Source organism: Dipodomys merriami, unplaced genomic scaffold, assembly GCF_024711535.1.
Source record: "Dipodomys merriami isolate MVZ:Mamm:240054 unplaced genomic scaffold, mDipMer1.0.p SCAF_8, whole genome shotgun sequence".
Lineage (NCBI taxonomy): Eukaryota > Metazoa > Chordata > Mammalia > Rodentia > Heteromyidae > Dipodomys > Dipodomys merriami.
The window spans coordinates 19,561,713-19,578,279 of record NW_027206401.1 but is presented as its reverse complement, the minus strand read 5'-3'; the positions used below and the strand labels follow the sequence as shown (position 1 = coordinate 19,578,279).

Genomic DNA, 16,567 nt, shown 5'->3' with positions numbered 1-16,567 from the left:
CTCTTAGGCATGGACCAACATGGTGCTCACAGTTCTCAATCAGATTCAGATCCTTCCAGACCAGACCTTCACTGCCCTCCAGCCAGCAGTGTTTCCATGCATCAGCCAGCTCACCTGCCACGTGACTGACATCAGAGTTCGTCAGGCTGTGAGGGAATGGCTGGGTCGGGTAGGCCGTGTCTATGACATCATTGTGTGAAAGACCTGGAGTCCATCCTCAAGAAAACTTGAGAGCAAGGGTTAGAATCTGCCTGCCATAACCCAACTGATCGCATTTTCTCCACCACCAGCCCCAATGAAACTAGATCTCAGAGAACTTGATTTTCTGAAACCTAGTTAAACCAAGCCTTTCCAACCCCTCTGTAACCAATGAGCCTTAGTCTGTTCTGGCTACTGAGGTGATACAGTCACACAAATGATCTGATTTTGCACACTACTAGAGACGAATCACCATTTCTCAATACATTTCTAAATCCTGAAGTTAACTTCCAAGTACTTTTGCTTGCAAAGTTGCCCCCAAATGGGTCATTTTCTAGGACCACTCCTCTAAGAGCACTACACTGATCCATTTGATCCATCGTTTAAAAATAAATGCAAGCCCTGTGAAAATATCTGCTGGTACGTCAAGCTGATACATAAACACTCAGACCTTTAGTGTCAGACATTATTAACTGGGAGAAAATTTATAGAGTGGTTATGGGTTTGGCTGGGAAGAAAACAGCTCTAACGTATTATTAGTGTCATAATCAAGAAACAACTTTCATCATGAAACAGTCAAGAGCATTTCAATGTTGTTCTAAGTTGTTAAGATTTTCAAGTTACTATTTACCAACTTCCCCACATGTAAGGTACAGGTGTGCCTTTATGTCTGTGTTTCTAAAGGAAGAAAATTCTTTCCTATGGGGTTTTAAGTCTGTGGCTTATGAGGCCTTGGACACAGGCACTCAGTGACATTGGCTGGCATATTTGTTGTGAAAAGACACAAGACTGCCCATCTACCCTGTGTGTCTCATTAGTCTGCTTCTGCTCCCAGAGCAGACAAGGAAAGGAAAGAAAAATGGTGCCTTAGTCTTTCATTGCACATTTCTATGTCCCACAGTTATCCTGATGTTAAGGTACAATACTTGGCTTTTAAGATGATAAAATATTCAGATGCAATTTATTTTCTACCACTATCCTTGAAGGAAAGGAACACATCCAGTGAGCAGACTTCTCAGGGAAGGGAGCAAGAAGTTCCAGAGAAACGGCTGGAAGGGGTGGGATAAGGGATTGAGATGGAATCGTTGCAAAACTTAAAATCTGACACCATAATTGTGAAATTGAGGTGTCAGTTATATAAGCTCTAGACTCAGAAGAAACTAACAGTAAAAGGGAGGGGACACAATGGACTTTAAGACAACTAATTTTTTTCTACTTCTCTCCAGCAAGTAAATTTACTCTATATTTTAAGCCTTTTTATTCAAACCAAAATTTTAAGTAGCTCTTTCCCTTAGGAAAAGAAGTTATTAGAAATAATTTTGAAATACATTGTAGTATATGTGTGGAGGGATGTGTACATATGTATATATACATATGCATATATGTGTATATATGTATAGATATATACATACGTATATATGGGAGTAACTGGGCTGGATATATACATGCATGTGTGTATGTATATATACATACATGCATATATATATATAATTAGTTGTTGAGGATTGAACCAGGGCCTCACACATGTTTAAATACATGCTCTACCACTGATTTATTCCCTCAGCATGTACAATAACATATTTTCTATTTCTTACACAGTAATAATAGTTGAACCTTTTCTGTCAAGCACACTTACATACATTCTAGAATTCACTCCTAAAGCATATACGGTAACTTTCCAGTGCCTAAAAAATGTATTCCCAGGTCATCTTTTAAAAATGAAGCATCAATTCTTTAGCTTGAAGTAAGGATTTAAAATAAATTGGCCTTTATCCAGTGTTATACACTTTGCCCTCCTTTAGAACAGTCTACAAACTATCTACAAAGTGAAGAGCAAGAAAGGGTCCTCTGACTTCTTTAGGTGATCAAGAAGGAATCCATCTAAGAAATCACTACAGAATCTAAGGGACACTTCTAGTTTTATAAGATACTCCTTTGCCTTTAGTTTTCACTCATTAAGTAGTGAGTTTAGTGTAGAAACAGACCAACCATTTGTTTTGCATTTTTGCAGGCCTGAGACTTGAAGCCAGGTCCTCACACATACTACACAAGTGCTCTACCACAAGTATTTATTCTTAAGATAATTCATCATTAGGATAACGAGCTTATTCTGTCTACAAATGGCATTAGGTCTCCACACAATGCCCTCCTGCAACAGAAGCAGCACCCATGCTTATGTTGTTGTTTCTTTTCATAGTTTCTCTGAGGTTCACATCTTGGTGAGCCTAGGAGTACTTTACTGGGAGTACAATTTACAATTTACTGAGATTAAAAGATACAGCAAAGCAATATATAGAATTCAAGTGTTTGTAAAATTGTTTCCATGTAGCAATTTTTCATGAAAGTGTCCCAGAAGTATACTAATGTCTATGGGAGAATGAATTCTGATTTCTAGATTCTCAGTTAAGAGATCCAAGGCTAGCTTATGTTTCCCTCATAGTGTGTCCAAATACTCTAATTCTTACGGGTCCCAATAGTAAATGTGGTGGTGGCTTGGGTCAAATGGTAGAACACCTGTCTATTAAGAATGAGACCCTGAGTTCAAACCCTACTATTACACACACACACATACACACACACACACACACACACACACACACACACACACACACACACACACACACACAGAATGAAAACATAATCCAAGTAATGGTGGTCCGTGCCTATAATCCCAGCTAATGAGAAAGTGGAGGCAGGAGGAAGCTGAACTCAAGGTCAGCCAGAGAAAGGGTACATGAACCTATCTCAGACAAAAAATGAAAAAGAAAAAAGAGGGGAGAGATGACACTGTTCAAAAAGAAATGTACTTATTACTTGGCTTATGTAACTGCAACCCCTCTGTACATCACCTTTATGGGGTGGGGGTGAGGGGTGGGGAGAAAAAATGAAAGGCCTGAAGACACAATCCAAACATAGAGTACTTGGTTAATATGTGTGAGGCCCTAGTTCAATTCCCAATACACACAAGAAAAAAGTGAATTTAAAAACTAAGAGGACGATTAGGCAGCGCCCCAGACCCTTAGCCTGCAGTTTTGTGAGGGGGTCCTGGTCCCCCTCTCAGGATCTGGTCTCCAGCCCAGTCCCAGTCCCACATTGCCCTTCAGCCCAGAGCCATAGCTGATGTTCTGTGCACTCCTGGAGCTGACTAATGTCATGTCCATCTCAGATTTCTACCAGAAAAGTAGCCTCCTAGGGACATTTTCAATTTCCAGAAAGAAATCTTCTTGATACAAAACAGTCTTTAGTGAGGGGGACTTCAATGGAATTCTCCTGCCAGTGGAGAAGAAAGAGGGTGATTAGCAACTCATGGTAGAATGACCCTTCCAGACTTTCTGTCAGTTCCACTCACTGTTCTGATGTCTGGCCAGCATCCAGTGTCACAGTAAATCCTTCCCCTCCCCACCCCCCCACCCCCGCCTTCCTTCACTTTGTCCCATAGTCTTTAAAATTACTAGGTGTTGTTGGGTACTGGTGGCTCATGTCTATAATCCTAGCTACTTAGAAGGCTGAGACCTGAGGATTATGGTTTGAAGCCAGCGTGGGCAGGAAAGTCCATGAGACTCTTATCTACAATTAACAATCAGAAAACCAGAAGTGGAGCTGTGGCTCGGAAGTGGTAGAGCGCTAGCCATGAGCAAAAAAGCTCAGGGACGCCACCCAAGCCCTGAGTTCAAGCCCTATGACTGACAAAGAAATACAAAGTGTTTTTCTCCTCACCATCACTTTTCAGATAGCAGTAAGATCTAAATCTATGCTGCCTTTTGAAGTTAAAAATCATTATTAATATTATATAGACACAAATCTAAGCAGAACAAGATTTTACACATTGCTTTTGTATTTCTTGTGCTTACTGCCAACAACATATGACCAGAAGTTGAGGTTTTTCTCTTGTTACATTTTAGTAAAGTCACAGCATGAAACAAGTTCTGAAAGAGTCCAAGTCTTCAGTGAAGGAAGGACCTGACCAAGTATCTTTACTCTTTCCCAGAGTCTTGCTTGCTCTTAAGAACATCAGGATTGAGGATGGGCAGCTCACAGAGCCCTGCCTAGCTCCTGCATCAACACACGAGCTGTAAAACTTGGTTAGGCCACCTCCTCATACCCTCTCTCCCCTTGTATTCCAGCCTTTTCCATAGTAACATATTTTACCAATCTTAGACCATTTAATAACTGGCCAGTAAGGCCCCAGGAAAAATTAAAATACTTTAAATAAGCTGGATGTTGGTGGACCCACATTTGCAATCCTTGCTTCTTTGGAGACTGAATCATGAGGATTTGGGTTTACGGCCAGCCCAGGTATATAGGTAAGATCACTCCCACAAACATACTCATTCAGAAGATGACCACATGGTGCCATGTCAGTCATCTTAACCATTTGGGAGGCTGAGGTTGAGAGGATCTTGTTACAGGCCAGCTGAGGCCGAAAAGTTTTCCAGATTCAAACAAACAACAATCAATCAATCAATAGGAAGATTGTAGTCTAGGCACAAGCTTTGGACAAGAAGCTGGAGGAGGGGCTCAGCACAAAGTGCCTGCTTAGGAATTACAAGGCCCTGAGTTCAAGCCTCTCTCTGTCTTTCTCTCTCTCTTTCTCTCTCTCTCTGTCTTTCTGTCTCTCTCACACCCCCTCTCTCTCTCCCCCCCTCTCTCTTTCTCTCTCTCTCTCACACACACATACACATAGACACACATATCTTAAATTATTTTTTAAGAGAAGCAAATATTTTATTTAAATCAGTTGTCCAGTCACAGTTTATCCAAATGAACTTAAATTATTTTGACTTGAGACTTCCTGGTCTGATGATCACTAGGCTTCTTGTTTGCTTTCAGGAAAACGCTTATACAGAGGCAGTGGAGACAGTGTAATAGGCTTACTAGGGAGACAATGCCATTACAAATAAATAACCCTGACCTCCCCCAAATATATCACAATACTGCTTATACAGTGTCAGTCCCATCAAAGTAAACAGAATGAAGACCTTTGTCTAGAAACCATAACAACAGTAAGAAGTGACAGCAAGAAGGTGATATGTCGAGTGTCTGTGACCTGGACCTCCTTACAATAACCTGGTAAAATACGAAGTATTTTCCTCATTTCTTTTTCATATGCGATTACAGGACCATAGGGGTTGAGATCACAAATGAAAGGCAAAGTTGGTTGTAAAAGAAGTGTCACTAGACTCAAAGACCATACTCTTTCTTAGATACCAGGCTCTAGGTCCATATAATAAGCTCTCTAGTATGAAAGGAAAGTCTCAGGGAGCAAAGCTGATAAAATAATTATTTGCTTGATAGTCCAGATCTGTCTGGGATGTTATGAGATTTATTTTAAAATAAGACTTGAAAACAATGTGTTGATAAATAGATTGCACACAACTCATTTTTAGAAGTTGAAAGATAAAGGAAATCAAAATCTAAACTTGAATCTCAAAGTGAGCATTGAGTATTACTATGAAAAACTCACAGAATCAGGGAAAAAATGGTGGAACATCACTTCTCGTGGCCAGCAATTAATACAGAAAAACATAGCAATCTAAAATAACATGCATAATTCATAAACCTTTACAAATACCATTTAATCAGCAAAGTGCCCTGTAGCCACCAGTGCCTCTTCGCTTGTTTCTCTGAGAAGTGCTAAAGTTACAGGTCGTCATCAGAGTTTGAGGACATGCCAAATCAATCACCATTTTCCAAAATGGAATTTCTCTGACAAGGAAGCAACTGGCTAGACAAGAATGATGAAAAGTCCAGGTACTGAGGGCATCGGGACAGTATCCATAGTAACCATGTGCCATCACACCTCAACATCTCTACCTGTTGTATAGACAAGGAGACAGGCTGAAATGCCAGAATCCTGCAGCAGGCTGAGGGCAAAACTGAAATGTGCTAGAGTACCACTTCCATGAGCCTTGCCAGTTCCAGTGTGGCCTTAGAGAAGCAAAAGAACATTTGTAAGCACTTTTTAACAAAAACATGAGCTTGATATTGGGAAAGACTTATAAAATTGGTAAAGAATTCAACTTATCATTATGCCTTCTTTAAAAAAAAAGTTCCCTTTATTCATTAGTGGAGCAATCTAGAAAGAATATTTGTTTAAAAACTCCCTTCTCTGGCTGTATTGTAGTCTTTGTGTTTGATGTTGAAGTAACTAAGAATTTCATTAAGATTTTGCAATAGAATATCATTTAAGTTTCTAAAACACAACATTACCTTTTGAAGACAATAATAATAATAATTCCCTGAGATTGTCTAGAAGAAACTCAGTGGAGAACAATGTTCAACTTCCTTATATACAATAACACTGCTTAACAATTGAAGAAAAGTCACTACAAAATCTTTTCCTTGTGGCTTTGGATAATGCGCAGGGGTTCCAGGGAGGAAACACTGGCTCCCTTGGTGATCAAAGTTCACCAAAGTGCTAGTGGATCCCTCCAATGGTAATCTTTCCATCCTTTCCAACCTTAAGTGTTGTTTGTAGTTCGATCCTGTTCCAGCGGCTTAACCAATAGTTGTCTAGTTTTTTTTGTCTTAAGAACAATGGTTCTCATTCGTTAGCATACATCAGAATCACCTGTGGAGCTTGTTCAAAAACACAGCTTTCTGGGCCCATGCCCAGACTTTCTAAATCATCTGGAAATTTGCATTTCTAAGATCCTAGGTGAGGCCAATGCCGCAGCTCTGAGGACCAAACAGAGAACCATTGCCTTGAAAACATTTCCTCAGCTTGACTTATCAAGCACTAGAGAAAAACTGAACTTCCTCTTGGGCAGACAACTTGTTATTGGATAACGTGAACCATTCCTGTTTGATCTTCCCAGTTTCCGGTTTTATTATACCAACATTTGGTTTTTACACGCTAGAAGACAATGAATGTATTCGTTTTATGGAACAGTGACGTAAGTCTAAGCTTCTTGTCTTTGTATTTAGAAACATTGATTTTCTGAGTGATTCTTTGTATCACGTGGACCCTTTGACTTGTATTGAAGGTGATTTTAAATTTAAGTATGTAGAGTTTGTACTTCTCTCCGTATAGTTTTGATGAGATGTCTCCATGTCAGCTCTATTACACCCTGGCTCCTGGCTGACAGAGGCTTTTGAGTAGTTGCTTGCTTGAAGTTGTTTTATACTCTGCATTGATCGTTGAAATATCAGTGTTTCAAGATAATGGGACACAACATGTCCTACTACCATTATTCATTTAAATCTCTGGTGTGAATTAGTGTTTTAATTATACTTTTACAGATATTTCTCTATATAGAGAGCTATATCTACAGAGAGAAATATCTGTAAAGAATCTACCTAATAGCTTCATGGAAATTTGGAAAATAAACCAACTCCCTTTTGAGGAATAGGTATGCCTGACTTAACATTTTAGTAAATATGTTGTGTTTGTGCAGACATGTACACAAACAAGAACCCTCATTAGCTTATCTTCCAAATTATGGGAAAATCATAAAAGTGATTCCCTAAGCTTTGGGAATCCAGTGAAATTGTCATTACGCAAGTGTAGATGGGGCTTTCATTTCTATTTTAACTCTAGAAATTCACTTTCTATTTAAAAAGTAAAGAGAATATATAAAGTATAAAGAATTGGAGTTGATAATATGAAATTTAATTAAATTTAACTCCCGAACACAATGAAAATCCATCAATGTAATTTTAAGTACTTCAGAGACTGAGGTTATAGTACTACGAGATCAAAGCTAGCCTGATCCACATGGAGAGATTCTCATCTCAAAAACATATAAGTAGATGAATAAAAATCCATTAAGAAGGGGGTAAAAAGGAAAAAGTACTATAAAAAGAATGATTTAAGGGTAATATCCCTCATTACACAGTGTGTAATTATACATAATTCTTATTGATCCAATAGAATTTCTCTGAAGACTTCTATTTGATAAGCACTCTGACATTGTTTAAATTAATTTAGACTCTTGTATGACTAGCAAATAATGATGTTAGATACCTGAATTAGTAAGGTCAGAAAATAGCATCAAGGATTCAAGTCCTTGCCTATGTAGATGGAAGTCATTGAAGTCTTTTCATTGCCTTACTGTTTCCCACAATCATTTTTTAAAACTATTTCATTTAGTTCTTGTAATCATGACTAATTTAAAAATTAAAAAGAATAAATCTTTAGGGAATAATTTTTGTTTCGAACTGTTTTATCAACTGGTGCCAAGAAGGGAAGGAGAATCTGAAAGCTAATGTTTTGAACCAACCTGCCAAAGATTAGGTTCCCTCTCAGTTGGGGAGGTGGAAGCCCCGGATGCTCCCAGCTCCAATGGTCACCATGGTTACCTCAGGATGATGTGCAAGCTCTCTGGTCCTATTCTCTTCTGTAGCTCCTTCATCTGATTCTCGCTGGAAGGATTTCTCTCTGATAAAATTGGTTTCCCACTAAGTCGGCAGGACTAGATAAAGATGAATGTTTTGGGAACTTGGGTTTCACTACAGTTGAAACACGGGAGGTAGAAGTATCCAGGTAGGGAGGGCATGGTGGTGCCTAAAGGGAAAAGTTACATTTCTTTGTTTTATGTTGGTGTGGGGAGGGGGAGAGAACTAAAAATAAAACGTTATTGCCCTAATCATGCCCCAAAATGCTATTATTCAAAACGATTTTTCCTGCTTTGTCTAGAAGTCCAATGCACTACCCATTTTGCGACAGAGCCAGTTTTTTTCCTGCTTTGTAAGAAGAGTGGTCTTAAATTACATTATAAACAGTAAACCCATCTCCCATTCAAAACAAAGCCAATGGGCAAGATGAGCCCTTCCTGATTATACCAAAGAATCAACTTATTTTCATTAAAAATTATAAATAAATGAAGCTTGGTATCTTGGTATAGCCATAATGATTTGAGTCAGTACATTGTTTTACTGTGAAATGTAAAAATCTCCCTTGCATTTGCTCTTACCAGGAGCCTGGAGGCATTTTTGTTTACTCCAAATGCCTTGTCATATTAACTTTTGTTTTGCCTTTTTTCTTAATCAGCCATAACATTTACATCAGAAAAACAAACTGAAAACCACCCTCCTTTATTTGTTAATATACCTGTTTGCTTTGCTATACTCTGTCAGATTGTGTTTCCCAGGTCTCTGTACGCCAGCTTGCAAGTGTATTTTGTGTATATTTTATCTGAGGTGAAAAATGAAAATTCTAAAGAGAAAATATTTTAAAAGATATTGTATTTATGTTGCTTGTGTTGTAGAATAAAGATTCTAATGCATTCAAAAATCTAATCTGTGAAGCATTTTTTTACTTAAAAAGTATATCTAAATAATTTATGCAAGTAGCCTGTGTTTACAGAATACAACCAAATGCACTAGATTTCTGTCCATGGCATTACCTATATTTGAATGTGAAGGACCCCTTTCTAATCCTATAAAACAGACATAATTACTCTCATTTGGATATGTCTAGAAAACTTTTTTTGAAGAAATATATACCATTATTTCTCTCTCTTTTCTCCTCTTGTTTCTCCTCTCCCTCTTCCCCCCCCCCCCTTTAGAAGAGTACTTCTTCCAATAATGGGAACAGGTCTCAAATTCATGTCAGTAGATATTACAGTTTGTGTATTTTAAAAACTAAAGCCTTGCCTTCTGTTTGTTTATCAATAACAAAATCTGTCAATATTAGGAACAGTATTTTAAAGTAGCATTGAAAAGAAGAATGCAGAAATGGAGTCACTTTCTGTGATCTTACTAGACTGTGGTTTACGACTGTCTATAATAGTGTAAGCCTAGGAATTGCCACCCCTATGTCATGGAAAACTAGCCACAGAAAAATAAGACAAACAAAATGCTATTAGGGTTGGAGTGCAGCTCAAGTGGTATAATACTGTTCAAACCCCAGAACAAAAGAAGGAAGGAAGGAAGGAAGGGAGGGAGGGAGGGAGGGAGGGAGGGAGGGAGGGAGGGAGGGAGGTTAACTGCTCCATCAAAGGAAAGAGCAAACTTTATTTCAAAGGGTGACTTTTTAGATAAAATGAAAACTCAAAATGGCAGGGATTTGCAAACCTTATTCCTTGATAAACACTATTTTTGTTTACTACTTTTCTTACTATTTCAGAATTAGCTCCGTTGTTTTGCAAGTTGTATCTTTGACATTCATACCCCTGATTTGTGCTCCAATCCAGAAAGTTCAGCATGCTTTGCCCATCAGAGAGGAAGAGGTGAGTAGCTGAGAGACCTCTTCAGTCAAATCAATGGCCAATTTAATTATTAATATCCAGCAATTAGTGTGCCTTGCACACAAACTAACTGTATTTCTTTAAAGAAGAGACTTGATACGCTTCAACTAGTTGGCTTGTGATCAAAATTTGTATTACAATTTTGCTTTGATAAATATTTCACATCACTCCTAGGAAAATTCACTTTACCATCTGGCTTTAAGATAGGTTCAATAAACAATTGAAAATCTAATCGAAGCCTAATGTGGTCTTGTGGTTTTTGCTTATTGACCAACATTCTGGGTATCTCCAGCCTTTGAAAGTGCACTTTTCTCATTTTTTTGTCTTCCCTTTGTTTTTATTTATAGAGTGTGGTTACAACATCAACTCACTTGAGCCCCAAGTTGGCCTTGCACACTTGATCTGGTTGCATAAAATATTTTGTTGTCAGAGAAACAAGCCCTCCAATGTAACAATCTCATTCCAACTCTGAGATTATGAAGGCCTAGTTAAGTCCCAGAAAGTTTATAAGGGGATTCTAGATCAGTTCTCATTAAAGAACTGAAATAAAAATTTCTACAGTGACATGAAAGGGTCAAATATAGAACAATTTAGAGCTGAGAACTCAAAAAATGAACCTCATCCACTCCCATGTGGTTTCCTGTGTGTGTGTGTGTGTGTGTGTGTGTGTGTGTGTGTGTGTGTGTGTGTGTGTGTGTGTGTGTGTGTGTGTGTGTGTGTGTGTGTGTGTGTGTGTGTGTGTTAAACTCCGGGCCTACGCACTGTCCCTTAGCTTTTTCCACTCAGGGCTGACCCTCTACCACTTGAGTCACAGATCCACTTTCAGATTGTTGGTGGTTCATAAAAATGAGTTTAACAGACTTTCCTGGCCAGGCTAGCATAGAACCAAGATCCCCAGATTTTAATCTCCTGAGTAGATAGGATTACAGACTGGAGCCTCTGGTCCCAGCTAAGGGGTTTTATTTCATTTCTTTTGATTGTTTTCTGGGACAGGGCTTGAACTACATCTAAAGCTTCACTCCAACGCTGGCAATCTACCACCTGAGCACCACCCTGTCTTTTTTGTCAGCACATGACTTACTGAATAGAACCACTGAACTGGGAAAGACCAAAGGGACGTTCTGCCACCCTGTCTCCTGCAGAATGTGATATGAAAGGATCCATATAGATCTTAATGCACACAAAAATAAGAATGGAAGTTAATTTACCAGTTATAAAGGAAAGATACAATTGGCTGCATTACAGTTAAAAGTTTAGTAGTCCAAGGTTGGTTTCATTCTGCTTCTATCACAGTCAACAAGTCAGTAAACACTTGACAGACTTTTCTAATCAAACAACAGGTTATAAAAGTAAAAATAGAGAGTAGACTTTTCCAACAGAAGTAGTATAAACAGACTTCTCACACCAAACACATTTTGGAAAGATCTTGGGAAAATTCATTGAGCAGCCTTCATATTGAGTTCCACGTAAAACCAACTGAAGACACTGGTGGCTACAAAAATCAGGACAGATTCAGAAGGGTAAAATTTAGACAAAATTTAGATTACAGCCAGGCTCCAGTGGCTCATGCTTTTAATCCTAACTACTCAGGAAGCTGGAAGATCATGGCTTGAAGCCAGCCTACAGATTAAAAAAAAAAAATCCATGAGATTCCATTTCCAATTAACCAGCAAAGTACCAGACTGGAGGTATGGATCATGTAGTAAAGTGTCAGCCATGAGCACAAAAGCCTAGTGAGAACAGGAGGCCCTGAGATCAGGACCCAGTACTAGCACAAAAATATTAGATGATCAAGTTGACCACTTCAGTTGAACTAGCACTTATGCCTAAGAGGAAAAAGGTCTGTTAATCTTTGAAGATTAGAGCATTACCTAGAGATGGAAACCTTATCTCCTGCTCACCAATCCCACCTCATGCTCTGCTTGGTCTGAGCTTGGCACCTCCTCCCCACCACTGAGCACACCTATGCACTCTCTTCATCGCCCCTGCTCCTTGTAGGAGGTGACTATAAATAAGAGAACTAGACCACAGCAGTGTTTCAGAGCTCCTTTGAAACACAGGACTCAGTAGCCATCAGAATAACCTGGCATATGTCTTACATGGAACTGTGGACTGGCCAAAATTCAGGAAAAGACACAAATATGGACTTAAAGGACTGAACCCCTGATTTCAAATAAATAGGATCTTTGCCCCTCCTTTATCTGATTTGCCCAATTCCTTCCTCCTTGTTTAAATAAGTTGGTGCAAAGTTTTATTATCAGCCAGTGCAATGGTTCAAGCCTATAATCCTTACTATTTAAGAATTGGAGATATTAAAACATGAAATCCGGATTTTTTTTAAAAATTGAAAATTAAATTTTTTTAAAAATTAACATTGGGATTTAAAATCCAATGTCCCCAGATTAAATCACCTGTATCCCAATTGCATGTCAAAGAACAGAACTGTTAAATAATGCACATTTCAATTTAAAGGCTTTCATCTGGATAAATTGAGCTATGAACTTACTATTAATTCCATGCCCCTCTGGGTTATTTCAACAGCAATACCCTAGAGGATGCTACTCTATTTCTGAATCACCTCTAACTATTGGAAAACTACACAGCAAATACCACTAGTCATGAACAATACTTCTGCCTTTTATTTTTTGTATCCACCTCACTGTGTTGTCATTGTTGGTATCGTCAGATATAAGAATATATATATATATATATATATATATATATATATATATATATATATATATATATATATATATATCCATTCATTCCTTCACTTATGTATTTTTGTAACAATTATATATCTGCTCCCAAATAGTTCTTAGGAATATGTCATGCCACACATAGCACATAAGTGTTATATATGTTAGTAGCAGAGCAAGCACCAACAGTGCTTGAGGGAGCCTCCATCTTTAAAGAGGGCACCATCTCCCCTTGGAGGAGAATCCTCACAGGGGACACCCCGATGCTCCACTGTCTGTTCCACACCTGCCTGAACTTCTAGAACCCACTCCTGCATGACCTGTGGATAGTAAGTCTTCAACTGCCATGGTGTGCACTGTGCCCAGTGTCATTAATCACACCCAAGGAAGCTCCACAGAGACACTCTGGTGCCCAGCTTGAAACAAAGCTGAGATTGTATAACAAATCAATTCCAAGACGCATCTAAAGGCTAAGCCCTGAAAAGTCCCAGGAATACCTGCTCCTCCAGATGTACACATTTCAATTTTGAATGAGAAATATGAAAAAAATCAAGGTGATATGAGGCCTCCAAAAGGACATAGTCATTCTTTAGTAACTGAACCCAAAGAAATGGATACCAATGCAATACTTGATAAGGAATTTGAAAGAATGATTATAGAAAAGCTCAATGATATTCAAGAGAATACCAATCATTAAATGAAATCAGGAAGACAATACAGGACAGGTATGAAAAACTTGACAAAAAATTGAGATTTTTCAGAAAGGACCAAACAAATCTTACAAATGAAGAAATGAAGATTCCCAACAAGAATATATATATATATATATATATATATATATATATATATATATATATATATATATATATATATATGTATATGAAAGCCTCAACAACAGCCATAATCTAACAAAAGAAAATATATCTGAACTTGATGACAGGTCTTTTGAAATATTTGGTCAGAAAAAAAGAATGAATGTATTTAAGACCTTAAGGACACTATTAAGAAATAAATACCCACATTGTCCCCACATTGGTGGGGAAAAAAAGAAAGAAAATACTCTGACATCTGCCTCTCCCAAGGAAGGAGATTAAAATTAAGGGAATAGAAAACCTTTTCAATGGAATAATAGCAGAAATTTCTCCAGTCTTGGAAAAAGATAAAAACATCCATAGACAGGAAGCTGGTAGGTCCCCAAATAGACACCACCCCAGAAAATGTCTTGGCCACACCATATTATTATCAGACTGTCAAATCTTCAGAAGAGCACCAAAGCACTTTTAAGGATATTCCCCCTTAGCCAACAGATTTCTTAGCAGAAGCCCTACAGTCCAGAAAGGAATAGAATGACATAACCCAAGTCCTGAAACAAAATAACTGACAACCAGAAATATTATACCCAGCAAAGCTATCCTTCAGAAATGAAGGAGAAACTTGACAGAGTGGATGGGATTGGGAGAAATGGGGGAGAACAATGGAAATAGTAACATTGGCCAAGATGTGTTGTGTTCATAAACTAATATGTTGAATTGAAATCCCTTTGTACAACTACTTAATAATAAAAATAGTAAATGTGTGTGTGTGTGTGTGTGTGTGTGTGTGTGTGTGTGTGCATGTGTATATGTGAAATGAAGGAGAAAACTGGACGCAATGGAACATACTGGCCCTCCCAAGTATGAAAGGCAGAGATTTGAAGCCACCCTGGGCACCACTTCAGCAAATGAGCCTCGCATGATGGCACATATCTATAATCCAACCTACATAAACCTTCTTGACATAAATATGGAATAAAAAGAACTCTTCCATATTGTTGGTTGGAATAGTTATCAATTCAGCTGTTATAAGGCACAGCATGGAGATTCCTCAGAAGACTAGAAACACATCTACCATGCGATCTAGCTATCTCACTTTTGATGATCTATTCAAAGGAACTGAAATCAGTATACCAGAGAGAGACCTATATATCCAGAAGTGTTATCCATCCATAGGTAAGTGGAAAATATGACTGCTTGTGGCAAAGTGGATGGAACTAGAGGACATCATGTTCGGTGAAAGCAGAAATAGAAAGATGAGTACCACATGCACTCTTTCACATGTGGAGGCTAAAACAATCATTACCCTGAGAGTAGAACAGTGACTTCTAGAAATTGGGAAGGGTATGGGAGAAAAGTGGGGAAAGGGTTCTGGAACTGATCCTTGCATGCTGTATATATGTAAATAGTATACAGAACTCCATTAATATGTCCAGTTAATATATTAATAAATTCTTTTTTTTTGTCAGTTATGGGGCTTGAACTCTGGGCCTGGGTGCTGTCCCTCAGCATTTCCGCTCAAGGTGAGCACCCTACCTCTTGAGCCACAGTGCCACTTCCGGTTTTCTGAGTGGTTTATTGTAGATAAGAGTCTCATGGATTTTCCTGCCTGGACTGGCTTTGAATCATGATCTGAGGATCAGCCTCCTGAGTAAGTAGGATTACAGGCATGAGCCACCAGTCACCAGCTAATAAAGAAATTCTTAAATACACATCACACCTTAAATGATACTCTAGTACTTAATTCTCCCAAAGGTATTTGAATGCCAGTTATAATACATAGGTGCTGACTGGGCTTCGGCAAAACATAATGCTTTGCCTTGTATCATGAAGGAAGGAAGGCTTTCAGACAATCTTGATGTATTGTCATGTGTGGAGCACTGAAAGCACACTCATGTCACAGAGCGGTCCCAAGGAGGTAGATGTGACTGTGTCCAAGGCTAGTGGTAAGGAAGGCAGATCAGGGAGGGGCTCCCAAAATAAGTGATGCTGTATAAAGTAAAGAAATAACAGAAGTTCTGGACAACTAGTTTTTCCTTTGAGCTTTTATTTCATAGGTGTATGACAGCGGCCAGCTCTAGCTCTTTGTACCAAGAGTAAGGCTTCTTTACTCATTAGAGAAGAAACAGGTTTGTCACTTAAGGGCCCAGGTAGTGAGATAGTGTTACATTCAGATCTGGTTCCTGGAATTGTATAATCTTGGACTGTCTTGGAAATGTTCTCCCTAAGACTGTTTAATGCAAGACTTAACTTCTCACTCTGTAGATCAGAATCTTCCTTTGGGGAAGTGGCGCTGTAGCTCAAGTGGTAGAGCGCTCTCCTTGAGCTGAAGAGCTGAGGGACAGCGCCCAGGCCCAGAGTTCAAGCCCCACGACCGACAAAAAAAAAAAAAAAAGAATTTAGCCAGAATCTTCCTTTGGTAGGGAGTTAGTACTAGGGGTCTGAACTCAGAGCATCACCCTACACAAATAGTCAACCACTTCAGCCATACCTTTAGCTCTTTTAGATTTAGGGTTTCTGTTTGTTGGTTTGGTTGGTTGGTTGGTTAGTTTGGGGGTGTTTGTTTTTCAGATATGCTCTCCGTTTATCCCAGGCCAGCCTTAGACTATGATTGTCAGTTTCCTGCATCACTAGAATCATAGGCTTTCACAAGCATACATGGCTCAGA

At 38.7% G+C, this 16,567-nt stretch overlaps 1 protein-coding gene across 1 annotated transcript in view; it reads left to right on the top strand.

The window, feature by feature from the left end:
• The window catches only part of Arfgef3 (ARFGEF family member 3), a 124,298-nt gene extending 114,865 nt beyond the window's left edge, over positions 1-9,433 (top strand). Inside the window, exon 34 of the mRNA XM_070010543.1 lies at positions 8-9,433. Within this exon, the coding sequence (XP_069866644.1) occupies positions 8-199 (192 nt within the window). The 3' untranslated portion in view covers positions 200-9,433. The remainder of the gene's footprint in view (positions 1-7) is intronic.
• The last annotated feature ends 7,134 nt before the right edge of the window (positions 9,434-16,567 follow it).